At 64.3% G+C, this 26,769-nt stretch overlaps 1 protein-coding gene across 1 annotated transcript; it reads left to right on the plus strand.

The window, feature by feature from the left end:
- The first annotated feature begins 8,759 nt into the window (after positions 1–8,759).
- SEMA4C (semaphorin 4C) lies at positions 8,760–25,048 on the plus strand. Its single transcript, XM_005279239.5, has 15 exons — positions 8,760–8,895; positions 13,373–13,557; positions 17,244–17,392; positions 17,767–17,829; positions 18,158–18,256; positions 18,685–18,781; positions 18,937–19,053; positions 19,713–19,864; positions 20,158–20,333; positions 20,638–20,782; positions 21,104–21,326; positions 21,669–21,784; positions 22,084–22,241; positions 22,490–22,560; positions 23,156–25,048. Exons 2-15 carry the CDS (start codon positions 13,446–13,448, stop codon positions 23,992–23,994), a joined length of 2,517 nt encoding a protein of 838 aa, XP_005279296.2. The 5' UTR covers positions 8,760–8,895; positions 13,373–13,445; the 3' UTR covers positions 23,995–25,048.
- Positions 25,049–26,769: the final 1,721 nt, after the last annotated feature.

Genomic DNA, 26,769 nt, shown 5'->3' on the forward strand with positions numbered 1-26,769 from the left:
CCAGCTTTCTCCAGCAGGAGTGTGACCCCTGGGACCCACCCCACACCCCAGGGAGCCCCAGCTGGCCTGGGCATTAACCAGCGCAGGGCAGGGTGCTGGGGACGGGAGGGCCCTGCCTGGTGGGGTGGGGAGGGGCAGAGGATTACAGGGGGTTGGAGGGGTTTTCCTGCCGGGGCAGTAAGGGGACAGCCGGGGAGGGGGAGGCTCTGGAGGTGGGTTTAACAGGCCACAATTACCACCCCCCGCCCCCTGCTGCCCACACCCCATAGCAGAGGGGCTGGGTCTCCCCCCTCGGAGCACAGCCCCCCCATTCCACATGCTCAGACCCAGCCCAGTCAGGAGGAGCCCCCCAAGCTGCTCTCCCCTTGTGTGTCCCAGGAATTAGTTCTCTGCCAACCTCAGCCCCTGCCCAGCCCGGGGCCACTCCACTTGCATGGGGCCCAGCTCCAGGGTCAGGCCCATTGGAGCCACGCTGCACGGGGTCAGGTCTCTGGGCAGGGAGAGGAGGCCCCCGGGCTCCAGCTAGGGCTGCAAACTGCCTCTGGAAATGGTGCAGCCGGATGTGACTATGCCAGGTGGCCCCCCAGGAGCAAGGGACTGAAACAGAGACCTCCTGGCATGCCCAGCAGATGCTGGTGTGTGTGTGTGTGTGTGTGTGTGTGTGTGTGTGTGTGTGTGTGTGTGTGTGTGCGCGCTGGTACAGGTGAGCCCAGCTCACCAAAGCCGACAGCGCTCATCCCTGGGCAGCGTTTCTAAGTGCCCTGACCCTCACGGATGCTGCTTTGCCCCCAGGGCCGTGGGCGCTGGTCTGCCCAGCCCCTGGGAAATTATCCCAAGGTTAAACTGAGTCTTCATTAGCAAATCAGGGTCCAGGGGGCCACAGCCACCAGTGAGGCAAGGCCCAGGGCTGGGAGTCAGGAGAACTGGGCTCTCTTCCTGGCTCTGCCACTGGCCTGCTGGGTGACCCTGGGCAAGTCACCACCCTGCTCTGTGCCTCAGGTTCCCCCCTGTGACGTTATTGATATAATCTGGGCCATGTAGATCATTGTTGCAACCATGGTCCTGTAGTGGCACCAAATCTTGTATAAAGGGGGTCAAATGGGGTGTCTAAGAGAAGGTTATGGTTTGCTGGTTATGATTATGCTGTCTATATGTGTGTATCAGTTTTGTAGTTGAAGTTACGAATATTGGCTCTAAACTGTCTGTATTTCAAACTTATGCTATGCTTCTGGGTGACATCCCAGACAAACTGGTGTTAGCTCTGCCTAGCCTGCTTGATGGCCCATTAAGGACTATCAGCTATACAATTGACCCGTTGAGAGAAGGCAAATACGCCTTGCAACACAGCAAAGTATGCAGGGACTGGCCCATGTGACTCCAGACTCCATTTTGCTGTAATTTTCCACAGTAAAGACAAAGAGGTGTTCTTACACCTGGAAAAGACTATAAAAGGCTGATGCCTCGTCTCCATCTGGTCTTCAGTTCTGCTTCATACCTCTGGAGAGACTTTGCTACAATCTGAACAAAGGACTGAGGACCCATCCCAGCTGGGGATGTACTCCAGAGACTTGATTTTGAACCTGCAGTTTATTTCATCACTGCTACAAGCCTAAAGCAAGAACTTTGCCATTACTGTATGGAATTGATTCCATTTAACCAATTTTAGCTCTCATCTCTATCTTTTTCCTTTTATGAATAAACCTTTAGATTTTAGATTCTAAGGATTGGCAACAGCGTGATTTGGGGTAAGATCTAATTTGTATATTGGCCTGGGTCTGGGGCTTGGTCCTTTGGGATCAAGAGAACCTTTTTTCTTTTACTGGGGTATTGGTTTTCTTAACCAGTTATCCCCATAACGAGTGGCGCCGGTGGTGATACTGGGAAACTGGAGTGTCTAAGGGAATTGCTTGTGAGACTTGTGGTTAGCCAGTGGGGTGAGACCGAAGTCCTCTTAGTCTGGCTGGTTGAGTTTGCCTTCGAGGTGGAAAAACCCCAGCCTTGGGCTGTAACTGCCTTGTTTAAGCAATTTGTCCTGAATTGGCACTCTCAGTTGGGTCCCACCAGAGCCAGCGTCGTTACACCCCCGCACCCGGTGTCCAGCTAATCTGTTCAGTGTGGGAGATCTCTGGTGCCCCTGGACTAGCAATACCTCCGAGGAGCCCTGGGGTGACACCAGGGTCTGCCCCACAGAAGAACATGGCCTGCTGGGCTTAGCTCTGATGGGACGGAGCAGGTGGCGTCTGACTCTGGGTCAGGCCTGTTCTAAGAACCCATGGCCCGGACATGGCCGCCCGGGAGGGAGCAAGTGGGGCAATTTGCCCCGGGCCCTGCAGGGGTCCCGCGAGCCCTGGCCAAGAATCCCTTTCCTCACTCGGCGGCGGTCCGGGTCTTCAGTGACATTTCGGCGGCGGGTCCTTCAGTGCTGCTGAAGACACAGAGCGAGTGAAGGACCCGCCACCAACTCGGAGCGCCACCTTGGGAGTACAAGCACCGCAGCAGGTGGCACCTTTTTTTTATGTCCGCTCCCCGGCTTTTGTCCAATCCTCTGGGCGGCCCTGGGCCCAGAGCCGGCGCCGAGTGCCAGAGCGCTAAATCCCAGGGGTCGATTGAAACGCTCTAGGCCCAGGCTCTGTCATGCCTGGCGACCTTCCCCTGAGCTCAGAGCCCCATTGGGACAAGCTGACCAGGCCAGGGTGAGAGTCAGGCCCTGCCCCACAGAGCCCACAGTCTGAATGGACAAGACAGACACAGGAGGGGAAACTGAGGCACGTAGTGGCCGTGTTACATTCTGGAACCTGTTTGTTTTTCCTGAAAGGCTCCTTGCTCTAGAGCCCAGGCAGCTCCGGCAGTGCCAGCTCCTGCCCGTGGGGCCCATCCCCCTTTCTTGTCATGACCTGGCTAGGGCCCCCCGGCGCTAGGCACTACACGAACACTAGCCACTGTGCAACCTGCTAGGCAGCCTCTGGGCCCCGATGCCCAGTCCCCTGCCAGTCCCCAAGCTTGGGATGCTCTGGCTGGGCACCTCCTGAAGTAAACGCTGATCTGTGAGGGGGATGGGAACAGATGGTGGGCTTTGTTCATTTCCCCTCAGAGGCAAAGCAGCCGGCGGCTGAACTGTTTGATCTGTGGCCGTTCCCCCCCCCCCGCCCCGCGCCTGTTGACAGCATTTTTCCGCTTGGTCTGTCGCTCCTGCCCGCGGGTGAGGGCTGCGCTGAAGGGGGCGGGCCGTGGTGGAGTGGAGGCCTGGGGACGGGAACCATCGGAGTCTGGGCAGCCTGTGCTCGCACGACAGAGACTGATGGTGCCATGACTCCAGGCGGGGTCAGGGAGCTGGGGCTGAAATGCCACCCAGGGCCCGGGCCACATCCCGCTTACCCCCCCGGTGAACTGCGCCTTGGCCCGGTGCTTTGCCCCGTTGGGTGGGTACATGTAGGGTGCAGGATCCTGGCCCGTAACGTCTGCAATCCCCTGGCCTGTGGGCTCAGCCCGGGCTGCTGGAAGAACATCCCTGCTCACACTGGCGCTGGCCTGACGGGGCGAGGGAAGGACGTGCCAGTGCAAACGGACGGGAGGTGACCCTTAAAGATAGGTTCGTGCTCACCCATGTGCTGGGCTGAGGGGCAGGCAGGGGCCAGGCTCCCCCTTCACACCCCGGGAGCTCAGCGATACCCCTTGGGCTGTCAGTGCTGCTGGTTCTGGCTTTTGCCCCCAGCCCTGGGACATGAGGAGACGCTGGGCTTGCAGGTGGTGGAGAAAGCTGGAAATGTGACCCCCAAAGCGACCCCACACAATCCCCCAGTGAGGCCATGTGACCCCCCAGAGTGACACTCAAAGTGACCCCTAAGTGGCCCTCAGATGACCCCCCTGTGACCCCCATGAACCCCAAAGGCAAATAAAATGAACCCAAGTGATGCTCAGTGCCGGGGCAGTGAGAGACCCTCCCCGGGGGGGAAGCGGCTCCCGGCTGTGTAATGCAGCCAGTCGTCCTGTGGATCCCGCACCTCGGGAAGAGACTGTGAGTTATAAAGCACCCCAGGGAGGGGCGGGACATGTACAGAGATAGAAAGCAGGGCCTGTAGTCTGGGGCCAGGGGCCTGGCTCCGGGAGGGGAGTGGGGTCTAGTGGTTACAGCAGAGGGGCTGGGAGCCAGGACACCTGGTTTCTCTCCCTGGCCCTGGGAGGCAAGTGGGGTTTAGAGGTTAGAGCAGGGGGCTGGGAGCCAGGACTCCTGGGTTCTTTCCTCAGCTCTGGGAGGAGACTGGGGGCTAGTGGTTAGAGCAGGGGCCTGGGAGCCAGGGGAGGGAGTTGTGCCTAGTGGTTACAGATTCATGGATTCCAAGGCCAGAAGGGACCATTGTGATCATCTCGTCTGACCCCCTGTAGAACACAGGCCAGAGACCCGCCCCACAGTCATTCCTAGCGCAGATCCGTTAGACAAACGTCCACTCTTGTGTTAAAAATGGCCCATGATGGAGAATCCACCATGACCTGGGTAAATTGTCCCCCTGGTTAATCCCCCTCCCTGTTAAAAATGTGCACACTATTGCCAGTCAATTTGTCTAACTTCAGCTTCCAGCCCTTGGATCGTGTGAGACCTTCTTCTGCCAGGCTGCAGAGCCCAGTATGAAATCTTTGCTCCCACTGTAGGTACTGACAGACTGAGTGTCATCCCTTCACCTTCTCTGTGTTCAGCTAAATAGCCGGAGCTCCTTGAGTCTGCATCCCTATACGGCAGGTTTTCCAATCCATCATTCTTGTGGCTCTTCTCTGCCCCCTCTCTGATGGATCAGCACCCTCCTGACCTGTGGGCACCAGAACGATGGATTCCAGCAGCAGTCGCACCAGTGCCAAACCCAGAGTTAAAATCGTGTCTCTTCCTAGCTGAGAGTCCCCCGTTTATCCATCTAAAAAGCATGTTGGTCCTTTTGGCCACAGCCTCCCACTGGGAGCTCATGTTCCACTGATTATCCACGCCCTCTCCTCCCAATGCTTCCCAGGACAGAGGCCCTCAGCCTGTCAGTACGCCCTGCGTGCTTTGTTCCTCCATGCACACGTCTGCATTTAGCCAGACTAAAATGCATATTGTTCGTTTGTGCCCAGCTCACCAAGCAATCCAGGTCGCTCTTTATCAGTGACCTGGTCTCTTCATCAGTCACTGCTCCCCCAGTTTTCATGTGAGCTGGAAACTTTATCAGGGATCATTTTATGTTTTCTTCTAGGTCAAATGTGAAATAGCGTAGGGCCCAGAACAGATCCCGGTAGAACGACACCCACTCCATGACGATTCCCCGTTACAGTGATATTTTGAGCTGTATGTTAGCCAGCTTTGAATCCATTTACTGTCTGCCATGGTAATGTCATATCATCCTCGCTTTTTAATCAGAATGCCGTGTGGTCCTACGCACAACGCTTCACAGAAGTCGAAGATCATTACATCACCGCTGTCACCTTTATCAACCAAACTTGGAAGCCCCTCAAAAGCCATCAGGTTAGTTTGACAGGATCGCTTTCCAGAACCCACATTGATTGGCATTAATTCCATCACCCTCCTTTAGTTCTTTATTAATCGAGTCCTGGCTCAGCCGCTCCATTATCTTGCCCAGGATCGATGTCAGGCTGACAGGCCTGTAATCGCCTGGGTCATCCCATTTACCCGATGGTAGCTTCCTCCAAGCTCCTGGAATGTCCCCAGTGCTCCAAGAGTCCTTGTCCGAGGTGGGTGCTGAGCCCTGAAGAGAGCGAGAGCCGGGTGCTAGCAGGTCTCTGGGGAAGCAGGGGGCTGGGGGAAGGACACCTGAGTTGGAGACCCAGCTCTAGGGGGCTGGGCTTTGTGCTTCTCTGTTGGTACACATGCACAGTGGGGTCTAGGGGTTAGAGCAGGGGGGCTGGGAGCCAGGACTCCTGGGTTCTGTCCCCAGCTCTGGGAGGGGAGTGGGGGCTGGTGTGTTAGAGCAGCAGGAGCTGGGAGCCAGGACTCCTGGGTTCTCTCCCCAGCTCTGGGAGGGGAGTGGGGGCTGGTGGGTTAGAGCAGGGGGGCTGGGAGCCAGGACTCCTGGGTTCTGTTTCTGACTGTTATTGATTTGCAACACGCCATCAAGGAATTTCCTTCTTCTCTTGATGCGTCGGTGTTGGGCACAGTGCTGCCCTGACTCCAACCCAGCATGACACTGAATTAAAGCTGGCAGAGCCCTGCGAGCCCGTTGATCAAAGGGGCGATAGAGGAGCGGCGCTCTGCCCGCTGCCTTTCCACACCAGCCGCAGCGCTGAGCTGGTTCAGAAGAGGCTTGTGGCTGGTTTTTCCTTCTGCTGTAATTACCACTTTCCCCTCCAGCCGGCCGGGTGACTAATGCTCAGCAGCCTGGCGGCGGGGGCTGCGCTCCCCAGGTCTGGAGAACAAGCTCTGGAGCAGCCGGGCTGAGAGCTGGGACTGTTCCCAGCTCCCAACATCGGCCTCCCCTAGCCCCGCCCCCCAGCCCACGCACCCAGCCCCAGCCATGGCCCCCACCTCAGACAAGGAGCTCATTCAGATCAGGGAGCTGCTGAGGAGCTGGAATCCAGAAGCATTTACGAGGACTGGCCCCATTCCTGACACTGGGGCAGATCACTGGAGGTCTCTGCAGCCCCTCCAGAGGGCCCAGCCCAGGGGCAGGGAGACTTTACACCACCTTTGGGGCCTTCCAGATCCTGGGCTGCTGCAGGGACCAAAAAGCCCTTGGTGTAAATTAGAGCAGCCCCATGATGCTCTAACAGCAGCCCAGCTGAGCTACCCATGGGCTGCGGCACAGTCAAGCAGCTGCAGTGCCACATACCACAGGCCTGGCATGCCCGGGGTGCCAGGGCGTGTGTAGGGAGCACTCTGAGGCCGGGCCAGGCTACCTGGGCATTAGCAGCCCTGTACGCTGGTGGAATGGCTCAGGGACAGGATCTCTCACCGTGCATCGCTAGGCAAAGCCACTGTTTGCACCGCTGAAGCTTCCCTAGGGGGGCATCCAGGGTGCAAATCACCGCCTGGCCCCACCTGCCCTAGTGCTTTGCACCATGGCCGTGTCAGGGGCTGGACATGGGGATTGACAGCACGGACTAGACGTTAATTTCACAATCCCTGAGTGCCCCACCCTGGGCTGAATGCAGGGCGAGCAGGGGCCGGTCTCCCGCCTGTGCTAGCCAGGGATCAGGCTGGACAATCCGCTGGACCCTTCTGGCCGTAAGCTCTGTTCCCCCAGCCAGGGCACAGACACATCCCTGCGATGGGGGGCATCTCGGGGGACAATGGCCGGTTATTTGGAACGTCCCCGGAGTGCAGCGGAAACCATTTAATGCACAGCAGCACCAGGGATCAGATGTGAGGCAGGAAGGAGTTAAATTTCCACCCACCCCCATCCCTGGGCAGACAGGCAGCACCAGGCCTATGCACCTTGTAAGTCCCACTGATGCCCGTCAGCAGGGCTTGCTGGAATAGATTCACCCAGTCCTTGCCTAGGCCTCAAAATCAGCCGTCTGGCTGCAGCTCTCACTGCTGTCCAAGAGTGGGGGTCATGGGGGATGGACCGGATGGACCACACCTCTGAATGCCGCTGGCTTCCCCAGGTGCCGGCCAGTGATGGACGTAGGTGCCTCACTTGGGAGGCTGAGGTTGACACATCGGCCACCAGATTCATGCTTCTCAGGTGGCTGATGGGAACGACCCAGAGCCTGAGTGACAGCCCAGCACTAGAGCGATGCTAGCTGGGGGGACCCATCCCTTTGATCCCTTTCTGGCCTTCCTTGGCTCATCCCCCTTCCCTTGCTGCTGGCCATGTTTCTTCAGGCCTATGCACACACAGACTTGGGCTGCGTGTTACCACCCCTCCCCCACCATGCACACTCCTGGGGGAGGTGCTGATTTTGGTCTGAGCCACTTATTGCAGCTTGGCTTAAACTTCACTAAACCGGATTAAACCCACTGTAAAGGGGAGCAGCTGCCTGCCTGCCTGCTGCTCCAGTTTCACAACATCCTTTGAGGCTAACAGGTACAGGCCTGCATAGAGTCCTGAAAGTGCGGGCAAGGACTGTGCCTGTGCCTCTTACATGGCTGCCAGAGACTCTCCTCTAGCTGTTAGCACTATAGGGGCTATGACACATGAGCAAACAGATCTGATTCTGTCAAGCAGAGGGCTGCCTCTCACACACCATGCCACTCCAACAGACCCATTCCCAGATTCCTGGGGCCTCCCATGATAGCTTTATCTCCGCCTTTGTCTGCTTGGGCTGGTGGAATCAATAACCAAAGAGTGTTTCAGTTAGCACAAGAGATCCACACACCATCCACATCCCCTGCTCCCAGCCTCCCTCTCCCATCCATCCCCCAGCCTCTCACACCCCATCCCCTGCCCCCAGCCCCATCCATCCCCTGCCCCCAGCCTCCCTCTCCCATCCATCCCCCAGCCTCCCACCCCCATCCATACACACCCCCTGCCCCCAGCCTCCCTCTCCCATCCATACACACCCCATCCATCCCCCACCCCCAGACCCCCATCCATACACACCCCATCCACCGCCCAGCCCCCCACCCCATCCATCCCCCACCCAAACACACCATCGACACATCCTATCCATCCCCCCAGCCCCATCCATCCCCCAGCCACCCCCGACCGCGGGGCCGATCTCAAGGGCTCCCCGTGGCAGCACTTGACGATGGGGGCTGAGCTCCGAGGCGTCCCATTCACTGGCAAAGGAGCCCCGCCCCCGGTTGACGTCACGCGGAGGAGGGGAATCGAGGCAGGCAGGCGAGCGGGCTGCACACTCGGGGCGAGCGAAGAAAGGGCAGCGCCAGCGCCGCGAGCTGGGGACCCCCGAGCGCCCCGCTGTCCCGGGCCGGTTGGTTCTCGCGCTGGGCCGGGCTCCAGAGCCCCGAAGGTGAGTGGCGGGAGGGGAGAAGCCGCTTTTGTTCCTGTCCGGTATTTACGGGGGGGGCTGCCCGGCTCGTGGCTCAGAGGGACGCGAACCCAGCGCCCCCCCCCCCCGTGCATCCGGCACCCCGCTTTGCAGGGCAGCCCCCCCGAAACGGACCCACGTTCTTTGTGCGAACTAGCCGTGAGCTGGGGGCGAGCGCCCGCCCCCGGGAACGGGGGGGGGGGGGGGTCCGCTGCTAGCGAAGCCCAGCCCGGCCTCTCCGGACCAGCTCGGCCAGGGGCTGGGCCCCCAGCGCCCCCTCCTGCCGCCCCCCAACTCAGCCGAGCGCGTCTGCGCGGCGTGGGGGCGCCGAGGGGGCCCGCTAGGCGGGGGGCTGGGGGGGCCGCCGGGCGGGGAGCGGTTGGGGGGCGCTGGGTTTGCTCTCTCCGGGCACCAGCTGCGCTGCAAAGTTTTCAGGCTGGGCGCTCGGGGCTGTGGGTTGGGCTGGGGCGGGTTGGACTCTGGTGTGGGGGCAGATCTGCGGCTGGTTACTAACCCCCCCCCCCCCGGAAAAGCCCCTTTGTCCTCAGTGCACCCCGGGCTCGTGCAACCCCTCCCCGGCCTCGCCTGGGGGAGCGGGACCCCTCAGCCCCGGGGCTCGGGTTCCCCGCGAATGGCCGGAGAAGTCCCCGGAGCGGGGGGTCCCCGACTCCGCGCTCCGGGACCCAGAAACGCGCTCCCTGCCCAGGTCGTGTCAGCAGAGCCGCGGCTCCGCAGCCCGCTGAGCTTGCAAAAGGCTCCGGCCGCTTCTCCTTTCTCTGCCTCCGAGCTCCGCTGGGAAAACAAAACCCAGCCCCGCGCCCCCGTGGGCGGGGGAGCGCAGGGTGCGCGCAAGGAGCGCGCAGCGCCATCTGCGAGCCTCTTTCTCTCCCCACTTGGGGTTATTGCCCCCCGGGTCTCCGGGCTCCCCTCGCTGCTCCGGCCCCAGGGCGCCCCGTGGCGCTGGCTGCCGCCTGTCCCCATCTTCGGGGGGCCGGAGCCGAGCTTGGCCTCGCTGCTGGGCGCTGCCATGCTCGGGCCTTTGATGCAGGAGCTGGGAGTTGGGGGCTGGGGTGGGGGATCCGCCCCCCTGCAGCCCCCCCACTGCGCCGCCCCCGGGCGGCTTCCCTAGAGCCTCTCGTGCCCGGCGGGCCACGGAGCTGGCAGCGCCCCCGCCCGGCTCGGTCCCTTTGGGGGGCCGGTCCCCGCCCCACCCCGCTTGGCAGGGCCGGTCCCCGAGAGCAGCGGGCAGTGCCCGCGCCGGCCGGCAGGGGGCGGAGCGCTCCGGGCTTTTGTTCCTTCGCAGCCCGAGGGGCGGGGGGCTGCCGGGGGCGGCTCCGTGCTGGGCGGGGGAGGGGGATGGGCGGCTGCTGGGGGCCGATCGGGGGGGCTCTCGGCCCCGCTGCACCCAGCGGAGTCCCCGCAGCTCACCCCCTGCCCTGTTGCCGGGCTGGCTCTGGGGGTGCGTTGGGCAGAGGGGCTGGCTAGTGCTGGGCCTGCTGTCAGTGTGCTCACCCCTGCCCCTTCTGGGGTGGGGAGCCCAATAGGGAGAACCAGGGAGTCTCTCCCCCCTGGCTGGGGAATGGCCAAGCCCCCCGGTGGCTGCCTTGGCCCCCTTACCACACTCAGCAGCTGGGCCCCGGGCTGGGCTCGGCTGGCGTGTGCAGCTGCTCCGCTGGCCTGGCCGTGTGTGGCCGGGGATCTGGGGCCCCCCAGAGGTCCCCCTTGGCAGATGCCTTGGCATTGCCCCTTGCCATGCTCCGTGGGATAACGGCCACCCCGGCTTCAGGCCTGGCGTCTCCCATGGGCCCTGGGCTCGGTCTCCTCTGCCCCTCGCTGAGGGAGCGCGTGGGGGCTGGCTAGGCTGAGCCCTGTGCATGGGGTGATGCCCCTCCCCCCCATGTGGTGCCCATCATTTCCCCCTGCCCCGGTGAAGCTGGAAGGTGGGTGCCCATGTGCAGGGGGCAGGCCTTTCCTCGAAGGAGAGCATGTCGCTCTCCTGCTGCGGGTGGCTCCCGACATGTGGGTCCGGCAGCCTGTGGAGCAGGGGCAGGAGCTCTGGTCTCTGCCCAGCCCAGGTGCCTGCGGAGGGCAGGATCAATCCCCTGCGCAGGAACCGACCAGGACTCTGGCTTGGTCTCCCTAGCTGCCCATCCCCTGTCCCCATGGGCTGCCCTGGGCCCCGACCCCTCCAGCCCCCCAAGCAGCTGCCAGGCAGTGGCGGTTGCTGTGACTTGGGTGTTTGACATGCTGGTCTAAGACCCACCGACTCTCAGGGGCTGTGAGCAGGGGCCGGTCCCCGCAGGCCTGACTGGGCCGGAGGGGTTCCAGAGGCTCCCTCGGCTCTGGTGGGGGTGGTGAGCTCTGGTGGGGGCGGGGGCTGCCCCCTTGGCTCTTTCCCAGCTGGATCTGGCTTCCTGGCCGGGCTGGCCATGATTCCCACAGCCCACTGCCTCGCTTCCTGGCCGGAAATCCATTTCTCCCCTGCCGTGTCCTTCCCCGCAGGAGCCGGGTGGGAGAGGCAGCTTCCTGCTTCCCTTCATGGAAAACAGCTCTGCTCCTTCCACTGTCTTGCTGGTAACCTGTGAGCGCTTTCCATATCCGTGGGCCCCACAGCCTGGCCGTCAACCCTCCCCCCCCGCTCCGGCCCCTACCCAGCCAGTCGCCACGGCACCTTCTGCCCTCTGAGGCCAGGTCCCACCCATGGTCTCTGTCAGTCCCTCCCCAGGACATAGAATCATAGAATATCAGGGTGGAAGAGCCCTCAGGAGGTCATCTAGTCCAACCCCCTGCTCGAAGCAGGACCAACATCAACTAAATCATCCCAGCCAGGGCTTTGTCAAGCCTGACCTTAAAAACCTCTAAGGAAGGAGATTCCACCACCTCCCTAGGTAACCCATTCCATGCTGGGGGCCTGTCCGGGGGGCTCTGGGCAGCGGTGTCCCCCTCTCCCCGGGTGGCATGTTTCTGCCCACTCTGCTCCAGGCTGGCAGCAGGAAGCCTGGGGTCCAGGGTGGCAAAGGCCCAGAACAAGGCAGGAGAGAGCCCAGCCTGCTGGCAATGCCAGCCTGTTCGCTGGGCTGCTCAGTCTTCAAACATCCTGAATGCAGAAGGGGGGGCCTGACACCAGGCTATTTCAGATTCTCCCCTGGCAATTGCTCCCCCTTGTACCTTGCAGCCAAGGGTCCCAAAGCCCCTTGCTGGTGTGGAGGTAACTCACCAGCCGCCACCTGGGCTGGTGTCATTCTACCCATGTTGGGGGGGAAACTGAGGCACAAAGCGATGGGACTTACCCGAGGTCAGAGAGGGAGTCTGTCAGGGCTGGGACCTGCCCTGTCAGGGATTGGCTGAGGGCGGCTAAAGCGGATTCAGGGGGCCCCTTTGGGCTCTGTCTGACTGGGGAAAGCCCCTCACCCGTCCCTGGGTGGAGTTTCCTCCTGCAGAGGATGTGAAGGCAGCAAGGTGGAGTGATCCCAGGGGAGTGTGTGCGTGTGTGTGTGTGTGGGGGGGCGCAGCTGTGCATCAGCTGGGAAGAGGAAGGAGCAGCGTTGCTGCCAGCCCCCGCACCACACCCTCCCACCCCCCCGCTGACTCAGCGCCAGACCCATTGATGGCAGGAAGTAGTTATGGAAGGAGGTGACCACAAAAAGGGGAATCCGTGACCCAGGGGTAGCACTGGCTCCGCTTGGCGGGGTGGGTGGGGGAGCCTCCGGCTTGGTGGGGGGCAGGGAGCAGCTCCCTGCAGGAGGCGCTGGTGCACACGCCTGCCCCCTGCTGCCTGGGTCAGCAGTGCACCACCGGCTCCTGCAGGGGGCGCTTGGCTAGGTGGGGGGCAGGGGCGGGGCACTCGGCTACGTGGGGGGCAGAGGCGGGGGGCGCTGGCCATGGATCTGGCCACTTGATACCGTTCAGCGGAGGGGGGGGGGAAGCCAAGCACTTCTGTGCGCGGCCCTGAGGGGCGAGGAGAGGCCCAGCCTTGGGGGGCACCGGGGTATCACTGTGTCTCTGCTTCTAGCCACTGGCCTCGCCAGCTCGTGGGGCAGAAATGCTGCTCTGGCCTGGCCCTGGGCTGTGGGGCAGGGCTGGACAGAGGTGTCCTGCTCGCCTCAGGAGGCTAGAGGAGGTCTTAGGAGTCAGGACTCCTGGGTTCTGCCCCCACCTCCCTCTCTGACACTGGGCAAATCCCCCCCTCCCCGCAGCCTGGCCCTTGGCTCATGCCCTGGCTGGCTGGGTCAGACTCTTTTCCCCTTCGCTGGGGCTGGGGGCTTGGCAGGGAGCGCTCTGCAGGGGATTGGGGGGGGAATCTGAGTCTGTGTCTGGCTCAGTCCCCCCCACCCCCAGCTCCCCGAGCGCTCAGAGCAGAAGCGTCTCAATGGCTCCCTTGTCCCCGTTTCCTGCCTGCCCACGTGCTTTGGCTCCTCTGCCCTTGGCCCCCCGTAACCGGCCTGTCTCTCCCCGCCAGGCCGCCCAGAGCAGTGAGGGCACGAAAGGAGCTGGACGCAGGGAGGCCCGACCCCAGCGCGCCACGGGGCAGCATGGACGCCAGCCTCCCAGGCCTCGCCCTGCTCACCACCGTCTTTCTGAGCGTGGGCACCGCCGACGCCGCCTGGTGGAACCTGGTACCCAGGAAAACCATCCCCTACAACGGTGAGTGCAGCGATGGCGGGGCTGGAGCGGATGTGTCGTGGCTCTGTTGGGTAGCGCCCAGCCCTGGGCTGGCAGTAAGCACAGAACTGTTGTGGTGCCCTGGGCTGGGCTTTTTGGCGTTACACCGGCTGATTTGGGGGGGGGGGGGGGAGGGGCTGGGAATGCCCCATCAGACAGACCCCCAGGGCCCGGTCCCAGGAGCGTCCGTTCCACGGTGCTGAGCTGGATCCCAGGGATTCAAGGCAGAGGGGCCTGGAGGGACAATGTATTTTAACAGAGAAGTCGAGGGTCTGGCTCCCCACTGCTGAGACTGGGGAGAGGTGTGTGTGGGGGGGTGTCTGTGCCTGTCACTGTCAGGCTCGCATTCCCTGCTCTGCAGCCACAACCACCTCTTGCTGTTTAAAGGGGAATGCAGAGATGCACCTGATCCCGGGACTCCGGAAGCTGGGGTTTTAAGGAAACCCCCAAATCCCATGTGCCTCACTGCCGCCTCTCCCGGCTTCCTGCTAAGGGAACCCCCTTTTCCTGGGGAGCGGCTCCCCCCTTTTCCTGGGGAGCGGCTCCCCCCTTTTCCTGGGTGCATGGCTCTAGCTGTGATGCGCCAGACGTGGCATCTGCAGGCCAGGAGCTCTGTGGGGTAAGGCGGGGGCCTCCCTCCCTGGCCTGGCCATGGCTCACAGGCCAAATCAGGTGCTCGCCCCCTGGCTCCGTGGTGCCTATGCTGGGGTCCCCAGACCCTCCCTGTCCCCCTCCCACTGGTGAAGTGCTGCTCTCAGCACCATGCTGGCGGGAAGGGGGCTCCGTCCTGCCCTGCCCGGGGGCCTGGCTGGCCCCAAGGGGCTGCCTCTCCGGAGGTGACATCAGGTGTTTGCGCCAGCCCCGGGCAATGATCTCATCCTGTTTGCTGCTCGCTGCCCTCCCCAGGGCTCCCTTCCCCTCCCGCCCGCATCCTGCGTCCTGCTGCTCCCCCAGCGCGGGGGCTGGGGAGCGCCTGGGGGCAGCCTCCGTCCCTTGTACCCACAGCTTCTCGTTCGGCTCCTGCCATGCGGGGTGGGTGCCCGGCCCTTGTGCCCATGCAGGGGCTGCTCTGCACCCTGGGCGCTCCCCCCTCGGTCCTGCGTTCCCCGCCTTGGCTATGGCTCTGGGGTCTGATGTGTCCTGTGGCGGTGCTCCTCAGTCCCGACCCACAGCCCCCCCTTCTGCCAGGCTTTCTGCGCCCAGGGCAGGTTTTCCTCCTGGGCCCCCTTCAGCACTTGGGCTCTGCAACTCCCTCTCCTCCCTCCCCCCCGCCCCGGGCACCCCAGTCCCTGCAGGAGCTGAGACGTACTCGCCAGCCTGGGGTTGCGCTGGGACTGGCTGCCTGGGGGTGGACACTGCCCATTGGGTCCTCATCCCATGAGAGCTGCTGATGCCTGCTCTACCCTCTGTGAGGGGCTGGGCTCATCCTCTCAGGTGCTGCTGCCTGGGGCCTGCTCCCCATATGGTGGGGGCTCCCCTCCCCCACCCTGCTGAACCCCAGGCTGGGGAGTGGGGGCGGGGGCTGATTGAAGCCAGGTGCCGGCTTTGATCGGCCGCGGCACTGGGGCGGGTTCCGCTCCCCGGCTCTAATGGGCCCCAGCTGGCGGAGCGGCCGAGCCAGCTCCCTCAGTGCCGAGGCCCCAGGTTCTCAGGCTGACCTGGAAGCTCTGCTCTCTGGGGTGCTGGGCTGTGTTGGAGGGTCTCCCTCACCCCCCAGTGCTCCTGCCCTGTGCCAAAGGAGTCCCTGGGTGCTCGTGTGGGGGAGGAGGTGCGACAGTCTCTGGGGAGCCTCGTTCCCTGCATCCAGTCCCACTTTGCCTGTGTCACCTCACGGTGCCCATGCTGCCCTCCTGTGACTTGTGGGCTCCCCCCACCCCCCGACTCTAGGCGCTGGGGATGCCAAGGCTGGCAGGGTCTGTGCCGCAGGGCGTGGGGGCAGAGGTGAGCTAGCCATGGGGGCTCCGTCTTTGGCTTGGCACCTGCTGTGCCCGTGCTGTGTCTTGCCTTGATGTCAGCGCTTGGCTGCCCTCACCCTGGGTTCAGGAAGATGCCCCTGGGCGGCCTGGTTGGACCCCTCCATGCCAGCTGGCGTGTGTGTGTTTGTGTTTGGGGGTGGCAGCATCTGGGAATCTCCCTGTGCCCCAGGTGCCGTCGTGCCAGGCACTGTACAGACCCTGACGGCAGAGCCGGTCCCTGCCCTGGAGTGACGTGCTCCTGGGTGGGGGATTGGGACACAGGAGGCTTCTTGGAAGTGGGGGGCGGGGTCCCCATTTCCCCAAGGCTATAGGCCAGCCTGAAGTGGTCTGTACCCTGGGCCGTGCATGGCTGGCTTGTGAGCCATCTGCGCCAGCCTGAGTCGCACTGGGTTTGTGTGGGGGGCTCACGTTGCGGCTGGTAACGTGACCGGGCTGGTGCTGGGTTTCCTGCCATCAGCTTGGGCCAGCTCTGCTTACAGGCCTGACTTCCCTCTCCAGCCTCCCTCCAGCCTCCGGGCTGGCTAGGGAGTTCGGTGCCCTGCACGCTGTGTCCGGCCTGGAGCAGAGCGAGTGGGGAGCTGTGTGGGCGACAGCTGCCCCCCCCCAGCAGTGCCTGGCAGATCTCCTCCCCCCAGCCCAGAGTGGCTTGAGTACCTCTGTATGCTCCCCACCCCCGCGCTCCGCTCTCCCGTCAATGTGCCCTTTCTCTGAACAAAGCTGGCCCTGGGGGCCGGGCTGGGCAGGGGCTCGGCAAAGGGCCCCTCTGCCAGGGCGCCAGGCTCAGCACTCTCCGGTTCCACCCGGCGCATCCCCGACAATGGCTCCCTTGTCCAGCCAGCACGAGGAGCGAGCGGCTCCCTGGAGGGCAAGGGGGGCTTCCGGGAAGGGGCTGGCGTCCGGGGTGGGGCTGGCTGGAGCAGTCGGTCCCACGTGAGCTCAGCAGGTCTCTGCGCCCCGTGGGGCCTGGGGCACGTTGGAGCTGAATTTGTCTCCAGGCTCAGGGTGTCTGCGAACAAGATCACGAGCTCAGGGCTGTTTCCAGCTAGAATAGGGGGCTGTGGGTCGGGAGTGAGGAGCATGCCAGATCTGCAGGGGAGCCCAGGGCTGGGGATCCGGAGGGAGGGGCTGCCAGCCACGGCAGTGTAAGGAGGTGGTGTGTGGCCAGCCCCGTCTCTGCTGGGGGCAGTTGGCGATCTGTGGGCGGGGAGGGGAGGGCAGCTGGAGCAGTTCTGCTCCTGCTGGCACAGAACGAGTTGTCTCCAAGACGCCCTTCTCTAGTCCTGGGTCCAGCCCAGACTCAGCCTCGTCCCCTGCTAGCCATGGCCCCCGGGATCCCTCAGCACCTGCCCTCCAGTGGGTGGGATCCCCCCTTGCCCTACAGCTGGTTGGCCCAGTGCCCGGGGTGCCAGCTGAGCAGCCAGCAGGACGTGGGTGGCTCCTGGATCCCGCCTGCCCCCAGGGCAGCCTGGGAGTGAGGGACTCGCCCGCCGTTGCTGGGGCAGGGTGTGGGGCGGGAGCCCCGGTATCACCACACAGCTCTGGAACTTGAGGCCTGTCAGCCTCTTGGCTGGTTGGCACCGAGGAGCAGGCGGTCTGGGACACGGTGGTGGTGCCAGGCCCCAATCTGGCCCTGTGCCCCCAGGAGCCGCAGGCCCCCGAGTCTTCTGACGCCGTCCCATCCCCTCCCCACAGAGCTGAAGGACGTGGCGAAGCGGTTCTCCAAGGCGGGCGTGTCGCACTACATGACGCTGACGCTGGGCGAGGCCGAGAAGGTGCTGTACGTGGGTGCACGGGAGGCCATCTTCGCCCTCGCCACCGGCACCATGGAGCTGAAGGCAGCGGTAAGAGGGGGCGGCTCTGCTGCGGGGTCCCAGCAGGGGGTGGTGCCACCACAGAGCCTGGGAGGAGGCCCCCAAAGCCTGGCTGGCACGGTCTGCGGTGCCCCCCCATCTAGGGAGACGGCGCAACGAGGGGTCTGGCTGGCTAGGGGGTGCTGGTTAAACAGCCCCTTGGGGAGCAGCACTCCCTGCTGGGCACCCCCGAACGTGGACGTGTTCTCCTGGGCGCTGGTTGCCGGGAGCCTCCTCTGCCAGGTGAGGGATGTGGTGAGCATGGAGGGCTGAGCGCTATCTGGCTGCAGGAGATGGGGGGTGGGTGGGGCAGGACTGGGGTGGGCTGGCTCAGCCCCTGACCCCGCTTCCCTCTGGCTTGGCAGATCTCCTGGGAGGCTCCTACAGAGAAGAAAGTGGAATGTATCCAGAAGGGCAAGAACAACCAGGTATGCCAGCTGGGCACATGGGCCCCAGCTCCCCTGCCCGCTCCCAGCCTCGCCCCATGCGCAGGAGCAGGGCCCCCGATCTGAGCCCGCGGGTCTGTACGGCAGCCCCCTGCTGTGTGTGGAGGGGCAGGTCCCGGGGTGGCACAGCGATGGCACGTGCCAGGTTTCTCCCCGGGCCGGGGAGCTGCGGGGGGGTCCCACATCCCTGGGCAAGTTTCACTTGGCTCTATGGCCAGCCCTGCCCTGGCATGGCCGAGGGGGACCTGATAGCCGCCCCCCCCTGCTAACCAGCCCCCCGCCCCCCGCTGACCAGCCCCTTTCTCTCCAGACCGACTGTTTCAATTACATCCGCTTCCTCCAGAGCTACAACAGCTCCCACCTGTACGCGTGCGGCACCTTCGCCTTCCAGCCCAAGTGCACCTACATTGTGAGTACAGCCCGGAGCAGTGCGCCCCCTGCTGGATGGGACAGGGCTGCGCTGGCGGAGCCAGGAGCTCCCACTGCAGCCAGCGGTCCCGCCCTACTCCCCACATTGCCCCCTCCTGGACGGGTCGGGGCTGACGGAGCCGGGAGCTCCTGCCCAGCTCCCCACAGCACCCCCTGCTGGATGGGTCGGGGCTGGGGGAGCCGGGAGATCCCGCTGCCCCATTCTGCCGGCAGAGGCTGGGGGTCCGTGGTGGCGACCGAAGCAGGGGATGCTGACGGGTGCTGCCCGCTAGGTGGACGATGACCGGTGTGGAGCTGTGCCGAGCATGGGGCATTCTCAGACCCTGCCGTGGACCCAGCACAGCCCCGTCTCTGCAGGCAGCTTCCTGCCGGGCCCCATTAACCCTACATGTGGGGCATCTCTTCCAGGAGCTGTCCAGTTTCTCCCTCAACAGGCTGGCCTTTGAGGACGGGAAGGGGAAGTGCCCCTACGACCCGGCCAAGGGCCACACGGGCCTCATCGTGGGTAGGTGGCGCTCTTCGGGGAGGGGCTGGGCTGGGAGGTGTCCGGCTGGGCTGGGGTCTGGGACAGGGCCCAGGGCGCCCGGGCTGGGAGCGGGAGGCTGGTGGGTATTTCTGCCCCGCGCATCCAGTTAACCCCTTCTTGGTCGTGCCGTCCAGATGGCGAGCTGTACTCGGCGACACTCAACAACTTCCTGGGCACAGAGCCGGTGATCCTGCGCAACCTGGGCCCCCACTACTCCATGAAGACGGAGTACCTGGCCTCCTGGCTGAATGGTGAGGGGGGGCTGGGCACCGGGGGCATGGGTAACACAGTAGCTCATGCAGCCCCCTTTCTGTGGGGAGAGGGACTCTCACTGCCCCCAGAACCAGCCCATCCCACTGTGGGTCTGGCGAGCAGTCAGGCCCCTGCCTGGGCTCTGCTGCCCGGGATTGAAACCCCAAGTGTGGATCTCTCCCCACGTGACGTCCAGCTGGGGAGGAGGGGGGGATCTGTATTGCTGAGCCGGCCGGGGGGGGGGGGTGTCCTGCAGCAGCCCAGGGGTGCCATTGGAGGGGGTGCAGCCGGGCCAGCTCCAGAGGGCATCTGGCTCCAAGTATGACGGCAGGGCCAGCTCCAGGCACCAGCCTGGCAAGCAGGTGCTTGGGGCGGCGCTCCAGAGAGGGGCAGCACGTCCAGCTATTCGGCGGCAATTCGGCGGATGGTCCCTCACTCCAGCTCGGAGCGAAGGACCTCCCGCCGAATAGCCGCCGCAGATCATGATCGCGGCTTTTTTTTTTGACTGCTTGGGGTGGCCAAAACCCTGGAGCCGGCCCTGCATGACGGGAGGCAGCCGGGGGGCTCCTCCCCACAGCACTGGGGTTTGGGGGCCCGAGCGCAGAGCTGGGGGGCTGGGGGGCCCACGAGCCCTGGTCTCACGTGCCTCCCATTGCAGAGCCCCACTTCGTGGGCTCAGCCTACGTGCAGGAGAGCGTGGGCAGCCCCAGTGGGGACGACGACAAGGTCTACTTCTTCTTCAGCGAGCGGGCCGTGGAGTACGACTGCTACGCCGAGCAGGTGGTGGCCCGCGTGGCCCGGGTCTGCAAGGTACGGCCGGGGCGCTGTGGCAACCAGCCCTCGGACAGGGGCCCGTGCCGGGCGGGAGGTGCGCCCAGAGACACTGCGGTGTGGCCGGAGCCCGTGGGCCAGGCCAGGCCCTGCCCTGAGCAGGAATGGGCCCAGCTGGGTACGGAGCTCGCTCCAGGCCTGAGCCCGCGGCTGGTGCGAGGGGACCCTGGTGTCATGGGGGCAGGAGACCTCCCGGGACCCGGGTGCCAGGCAGTGGGGCTCTCGGGGTCTGGCCTGTCCCGCCCCCTCACGTGGTGCCTCCCTCTGCCCAGGGGGACGTGGGCGGCGCCCGGACCCTGCAGAAGAAGTGGACGACGTTCCTCAAGGCCCGGCTGGTCTGCTCCATCCCGGAGCAGCAGCTGCACTTCAACCGGCTGCAGGCCGTGTACACGCTGGGCGGGACCACCTGGCGCGACACCACTTTCTTCGGCCTCTTCCAGGCTCGCTGGTGAGCACAGGAGCCCCGGGCCACTGGGCATCCCCATGGGCCCTGCAGCTTCCATCCCACCTACACCGACTGCTGCCTGCTGGGGGACCCCTGCCCCTCTGCAGCTGGTGCTAGCCCTGCCATTGGGCCTGTCTCCCCAGGGCTGCCCCCCAACTCTCACACGTCCCCCATGGCAGTAGCTTTCCCCTGGCTCCCTCCCACCCCCCAGGCTCTGCCCTGGCCATCACCCTCCCTCCCCACCCTCTATCCTTCCAGCACCCCCAGCTCCACGCCGGGTCTCACCCCCCCTCCCTCCCTCCCACAGGGGGGACGTGGACGTCTCTGCCGTCTGCCAGTACCACATTGAGGACGTGCGCAAGGCCTTCGAGGGGCCCTACAAGGAGTACCGGGAGCAGGCCCAGAAGTGGGGCAGGTACTCGGACCAGGTGCCCAGCCCCCGGCCTGGGGCGGTAAGTGCTATGGGGACCGGGGAGACCCAGCCATCACAGTGGGGAGGCCAGCTGCTCTCATCTCTGCCAGGGGCCACACACCCCTCCCCCGAGCACTCAGCAGTGTCCCCTCGGGGGCTGGGTTGGCACTCACTAATCCCCACCCCCACCCCGGGCTGCCCTGGGAGGTGCCACCCGCAGTCCCTGCCTGCCAGGGTCCCTCCCCCCAGTGTGGGCACTTCAGCTGCCTCTACCCCCCAGGCTGCCAGCTGAGCTATGCCCTGCCCCCCAAGTTGGTGGTGTCCTCTGCCCTCACTTGGTGTCCGGCCCCTCTCCCCTCAGTGCATCACTGACTGGCACCGGCAGAATGGCGTCGCCAGCTCGTTGGAGCTGCCCGACAACACGCTGAACTTCGCCAAGAAGCACCCGCTGATGGACGAGCCGGTGCTGCCACGCCACGGCCGGCCCCTGCTGCTCAAGAAGGACGCCAACTTCACCCGGCTGGTGGTGGACCGGGTGCGCGGGCTGGATGGGGCCTCCTACAACGTGCTCTTCATTGGGACAGGTACTTGCCAGGGCTCTGCTCCCCTTTACCCCCCCCACCCCCACCTCCAATCTCTGGGCCCTTGAGCCAGACTGGGCCCAGCCCTGCCCAGCGGCGGGGGTGTGCGGGGGGTGCAGTGGGGGGAGGGGCAACTCCCAGCTGCATGGTGCAACAATGCTGGGGGGGCCGCTTTGGGAGCTGCTGAGCATATGATGGGGAGCAACTTGGGAGGTGCATCTCCCAGCATGGGGCAGCCTAAGGGTTCCTGGGGACGCTAAGGGTGTGGTACAGGAGTGATGGGGGGTGCCCGGGGGCCCTCCCCTGCCCACAGCTCCCTGCAATCCTGCCCTGCGGCTCTTCCAGATGACGGGTGGCTCCACAAGGCCCTGGTCCTGCCCTCCCGCGTCCACCTCGTGGAGGAGCTGCAGGTCTTCGAAGCGGCGCAGCCCATCGAGAGCCTCGTGCTGGCCCACCAGAAGGTAGGGAGCAGGGCACCTTGGGGACAACCGGGTGTGGAGGGGGGGGGCAGAGTGCTGGGCTGTTGGGGGGGCAGAGTGCACGGGGTTGGGGGGATGCCCTGGACTGTGGGGGGGCCCCAGGGATAATGGGAGGTGCCATTGGGGGGGTGGGGCACGGGGCGGGGATAACCGGGGGGGGTTGTTGGGGGGGCAGGGGGCGGGGATAATCAGGGGGCTGTTGGGGGGGGCAGGCACAGGGTATGGGGCAGTGATGGCTCTAGGCTGTCCCATCAGCACTGATGTCTGTTTCCCCCCCCCAGAAGCTGCTCTTTGCCGGCTCTCGCTCCCAGGTGGCGCGGCTGTCCCTGGCCGACTGCGCCAAGTACCGCTCCTGCGCCGACTGCGTCCTGGCCAAGGACCCCTACTGCGCCTGGAGCCGCAATGCCAGCCGCTGCCTCCGGGCTGACGGCTCTGACGGGTGAGGGGGCTGGGGGGCTGGCCTGGGGGCGGGAAAGCCCACATGGGGGGTGGGAAGGGGTTGTCATTGCAGTGCCCCCTCTAAGAGGGCCCTGATTAGCATCTCCCTGCCCTGCCCCATGGGAAGGTCTCCCCTCACCTCCCCCAGGGCTCTGGCTCCCTTCTGGAGCATGGCCCAAGGGGCAGTGACTGCAGCTCGGTGCCCCGCAGGGGACAGCTGGGGCTGTGCTGACTCCGGGTCTCTCTCAGGTCCCTGCTGGTCCAAGACGTGGTGAACGCGGACACGGCTCTCTGCAACCTCCTCCGAGCACCCTCCTCAGGTGAGAGCTCATCAGCGCCCCTCCCCGGGCCGGGAACTCCCTGGGAGCCAAAGGGGCTGGGGAGGGGGCTGCACTCTGTTAGCTTGGGGGGGCCCCCTCTCAGCTCAGGCTTGAGAGCCAGGACTCCTCTGGCTCTGCTGCTGATTTGCTGCTCCTCTCTGTGCCTTAGTTTCCCCAGCTGGACAGCAAGGCTGACTGGTGCTGAGGTACCTGCCCAGGAGCAGTGGGGCACAGGGCTGAAGCTGCCCTGGGTTCCCCTGTCCCAGGGCCTCTCCTGGGTTGTCCCGGGGACCTGGGTGAAGGGCACTCAGCCGAACATCTCCCGTACCTGCCCTACAGCCCACAGCGACCCCCCCCCCACCCCGGCGGTCCTGGCACTGCCCAGGTGTGTCCATGTGCCCAGCTCCTGTGTGAAACCAGCAGCAGTGTCAGAGCCCACGGGGCATGTGCCATCTCCAGGCTGGTCCCTGCAGCCTCAGCAAAGAGGCCTAGGCCAAGGTCCTGGGGCTGGCATCGCCCATGGGGCATCGCTGTGGGATGGGCAGAGGGTCCAGCCCCCACCTCAGCCTGACCCCTTCTCCCCTCTGTCCCGCAGTTAAAATCATTCCCAAGAACATCACAGTGGTGGCCGGCACGGACCTGGTCCTGCCCTGCCGCCTCACCTCCAACCTGGCCCGGGCTCGCTGGACCTTCAACGGGCGGGAGCTGGCCGAGGACCAGGCCTCGGTGCTGTACGACGCCCGCCTGCAGGCCTTGGTCATCCTGGGCACGGGCCCCCAGCGTGGTGGTGCCTACCGGTGCTTCTCGGAGGAGCAGGGCGCGCGCCTGGCAGCTGAGGGCTACATAGTGTCGGTGGTGTCAGGCCCGGCCGCCACACTGGAGGCGCGGGCCCCGCTGGAGAGCCTGGGGCTGGTATGGATGGTGGCAATCGCGCTGGGCGCCCTGTGCCTGGTGCTGCTGCTGGTGGTGCTGTCCCTGCGGCGCCGGCTGCGGGAGGAGCTGGCCAAGGACACCAAAGCTGTGGAGAGCACCCTGGTGTACCCCATCGAGTTGCCCAAGGAGCCCCCCAGCCCCAAGTTCGTTCCCAGCGCCACCTCGGACTCGGATGAGAAGCTCTGGGACCCGGCCAGCTACTACTACTCGGATGGCTCCCTCAAGATCGTGCCAGGCCACGCCGTGTGCCAGAACGGCTCAGCCACACCCTCGTCCCCCACCAATGGCATCCCCGGGCAGCCCCTGGCCTCCCCGCCCCCGCACTCGCCCAACCGCATCCACCTGGGCAGCGTCCGCGGCTCCTCCTCCAACGGCTACATCCGCCTGCAGCTGGGCGCCGAGGAGCGGCCCGGCTACAGCGACCTGGCTGAGGAGCTACGCCGCAAGCTCCAGCAGCGCCAGGCACTGCCCGACTCCAACCCCGAGGAGTCCTCAGTGTGAGCCCAGGGTTGCGGGCCTCTGACGCAGGCACAGCTACCTCAGACCTGGCCGGGGGCACCGGGCTCCCCTGCCCTGCCCAGCCAGGACGCACGTGGGACCCTTTTTCTAACGACCCTGGTGGATTTTGATCCCCCCCGTGGCCGCTGTCCGTATTTCAGTGAAGCGGGCCCATTCCGGAGCCCGCCTGGGCCCTAGGAACGGCTGGTTGGGATGTATGGGCAGGTCCTGGATGGACGGACAGAGGGGATGCACGAGTCTTCCCCAGATCCTGGATGGACGGAGCCTACTTAGGGCCTGGAGCGGATGCGGGCGGGATTTTGGAGGCCGGCTCGCCCGAGAGGCACAGCCTGGTGCTGTTGGCTGCTGGCTGGACCCCCCTTGTGACAGCACTATCCAGTGGGCGCCTGGGGTGGCCACTGGCATGTGGATCCCTTCACCCACTGCTGGGTGGGAGCGAGGACAGACCCAGAGCTGACACAAGGCACCCTCCCAGTAATGCTGGGCAGGACTGCATTGCATGCTGGGAACAGGGCACCTGTCCCGATTACCTGTGGGCTGCAGTCCCGGGGGGAGGGGGAGGGGGAGTCGGCTCTGGCCTTCTCCCTGCCCCCCACGAAGGTGGTGCCCCATGGCCTGCATGCTGGTGATGGGCCAATGGTGTCCTTGTGCCCGGGGGGGGGATGGGTGTGTGTGTATGTGCTGGTGAAATGGAGGGCTGTTTTCCTGTGCCCTCCCCCCAGGCCAGCTCAAACCACAGAGATGGACTTGGTGACTTTGCCACACCCCCTCTCCGAGGGGTGGAGGATTTGGGGTGGGGGGTACCAGCGTAAATACCCCCCCACACCTCACCTGGGTCCCTGCCTCTTGGCCAAGCCAGTTCCTGCCCCAGCTACCCCCGATCCCACACACCAGCTGCCTCCCCACCCCCTTATCAGTGTAAATAAGCAGCAAGGACCCCCTGACCCCAGTGTAATTTATTTGTTTTTGAAATATATTTATTGGCTGTAAATACTGGAGTATTTTTATATTAATAATAAAAGGGAGAGAAACTCCAGCTGGTGCCTGTTGCCTTGTGGGAGGGGAGGGGGGGCTGGTGCCCTCGCTTGGTGCCAGCAGATGCTGTGTTCTGTGCCTGGCTCTACTGGGGTGGGGGTCAGTGTGGGGGTGGGCAGTTGGGCTGAGTTGGGGGGGAGACAGCACTGGGTGTTTTGTAGCTAGCGCTGCCCACTGCATGCGCACACGCGCACGCACACACACACACACCCCCGGCACTGAGCTGTGGCCTGGGGCTTGGCCCCCAACCTGATCTCCCACCTCATGGGCCCTGCACCCCCTGCCCAAGGTGTCTGGGCCACAGCGCGGGAGCCCTGCCCTGGCTGGGGGAGGGCTGTTCCCGGCCCCCGCCTGTGAGCTCATGGAAAAAGGAGCAGGCGGGCTATAAAAGGGCATTGAGTCTTCCCGGAGTGGAAAAAACTCCGTGCTCCCCTGGGAGCTGGCCTCCCTGCCAAGGGGAAGGGGGGCCCCCGCCGGGCCTGGAGTGCTCTTAAAGCAGCAGGCCCGGGGTCTCTGCCTAATCCGGGCTGGGGGGGTGGGAGGTTTCTGTGGCTTGGGGGGAGCCTCTTGCAGCTTTTTCTCCCACCCCTTTGGGATCAGCGCACGGGCTGGCTGGGGTCCCTCCCCCAACATAAGCCAGGACCCCCAGGTTTCATCTGCTCTGGCACTGCTGCTGTGTGCCCAGGCTCACGTCCCTATGGAGATTTCAGAGTAGCAGCCGTGTTAGTCTGTATCCGCAAAAAGAACAGGAGTACTTGTGGCACCTTAGAGACTAACAAATTTATTAGAGCATCTAATGCTCTAATAAATTTGTTAGTCTCTAAGGTGCCACAAGTACTCCTGTCCCTATGGAGAGGGGCCTGATCCTGCTGCACCCCCATGAGGACAGGCACGTGTGGATCTGTGCTGTGCTCTGCCTACCCTGGGGCATCAGGCTAGGGGGGCTCGGGGCACCCCACTGATCATCTCACTTGCTGGCATTTGAACCCTCCCTTCCTGCCGGCTTAGTCCCAGCATCCCTGCCTGCAGGCGCCTCTCAGAACTGTGCCCCCCCGCCCACCCCCCCCCGTATGTGACAAGCTCTGCCTTGAAAGCCACAGGCCTTCCCTTTGCCAGGGTGGTGGTGATTGTACCCAAACCCCAGAGCCTGAGAGATTCCCCCAGTCTCCCTCCTGCCTGGCTCTGCCTCACGCTCTCACTAAAGCACAGGTGCCGCTTCGAACATTCGCTGCCCCCTTGTCACTGTCCAGGTGAGCTGAAGCCAGAGCAAGTGCTAATCTGCTTAACCCTCTAGGGGCAGAGCTAGTCAGGCTTCCTGGGCAGGGCCAGCGCCCCGCTCACTGGAGGGGTGATGTGAAAGTGGGGGAGGGGGTTGGCACCTGGCCAGGTTCCCCCAGGAGCAGCCCCAGGAGTCTGGCCAGAGGTTCGGTCCCTGTTGACAGCTGTCTGCTTTGTGGGGCCTCAGCAGGGCTGCCCCAACGCTGGCTGCTCTCGGGGCTGGCTGGCCTGAGCCCCAGTCGATCCCGGTTAAATCCACACAAACAACCGAGCCCTTTCTCACCAGTCTGACTCCCCTGTAGTCCAGGGGTCGGCAACCTCTCAGAAGTGGTGTCCCAACTCTTCATTTATTCATGGTAATTTAAGGTTTCTCGGGTGGATAACACATTTTACATTTACAGGGGCCAGCAGCGGGCTGAGTGGGGCTGGTGGCCGGGACCAGGG

Source organism: Chrysemys picta, chromosome 2, assembly GCF_011386835.1.
Source record: "Chrysemys picta bellii isolate R12L10 chromosome 2, ASM1138683v2, whole genome shotgun sequence".
In the NCBI taxonomy this organism is placed as follows: domain Eukaryota; kingdom Metazoa; phylum Chordata; order Testudines; family Emydidae; genus Chrysemys; species Chrysemys picta.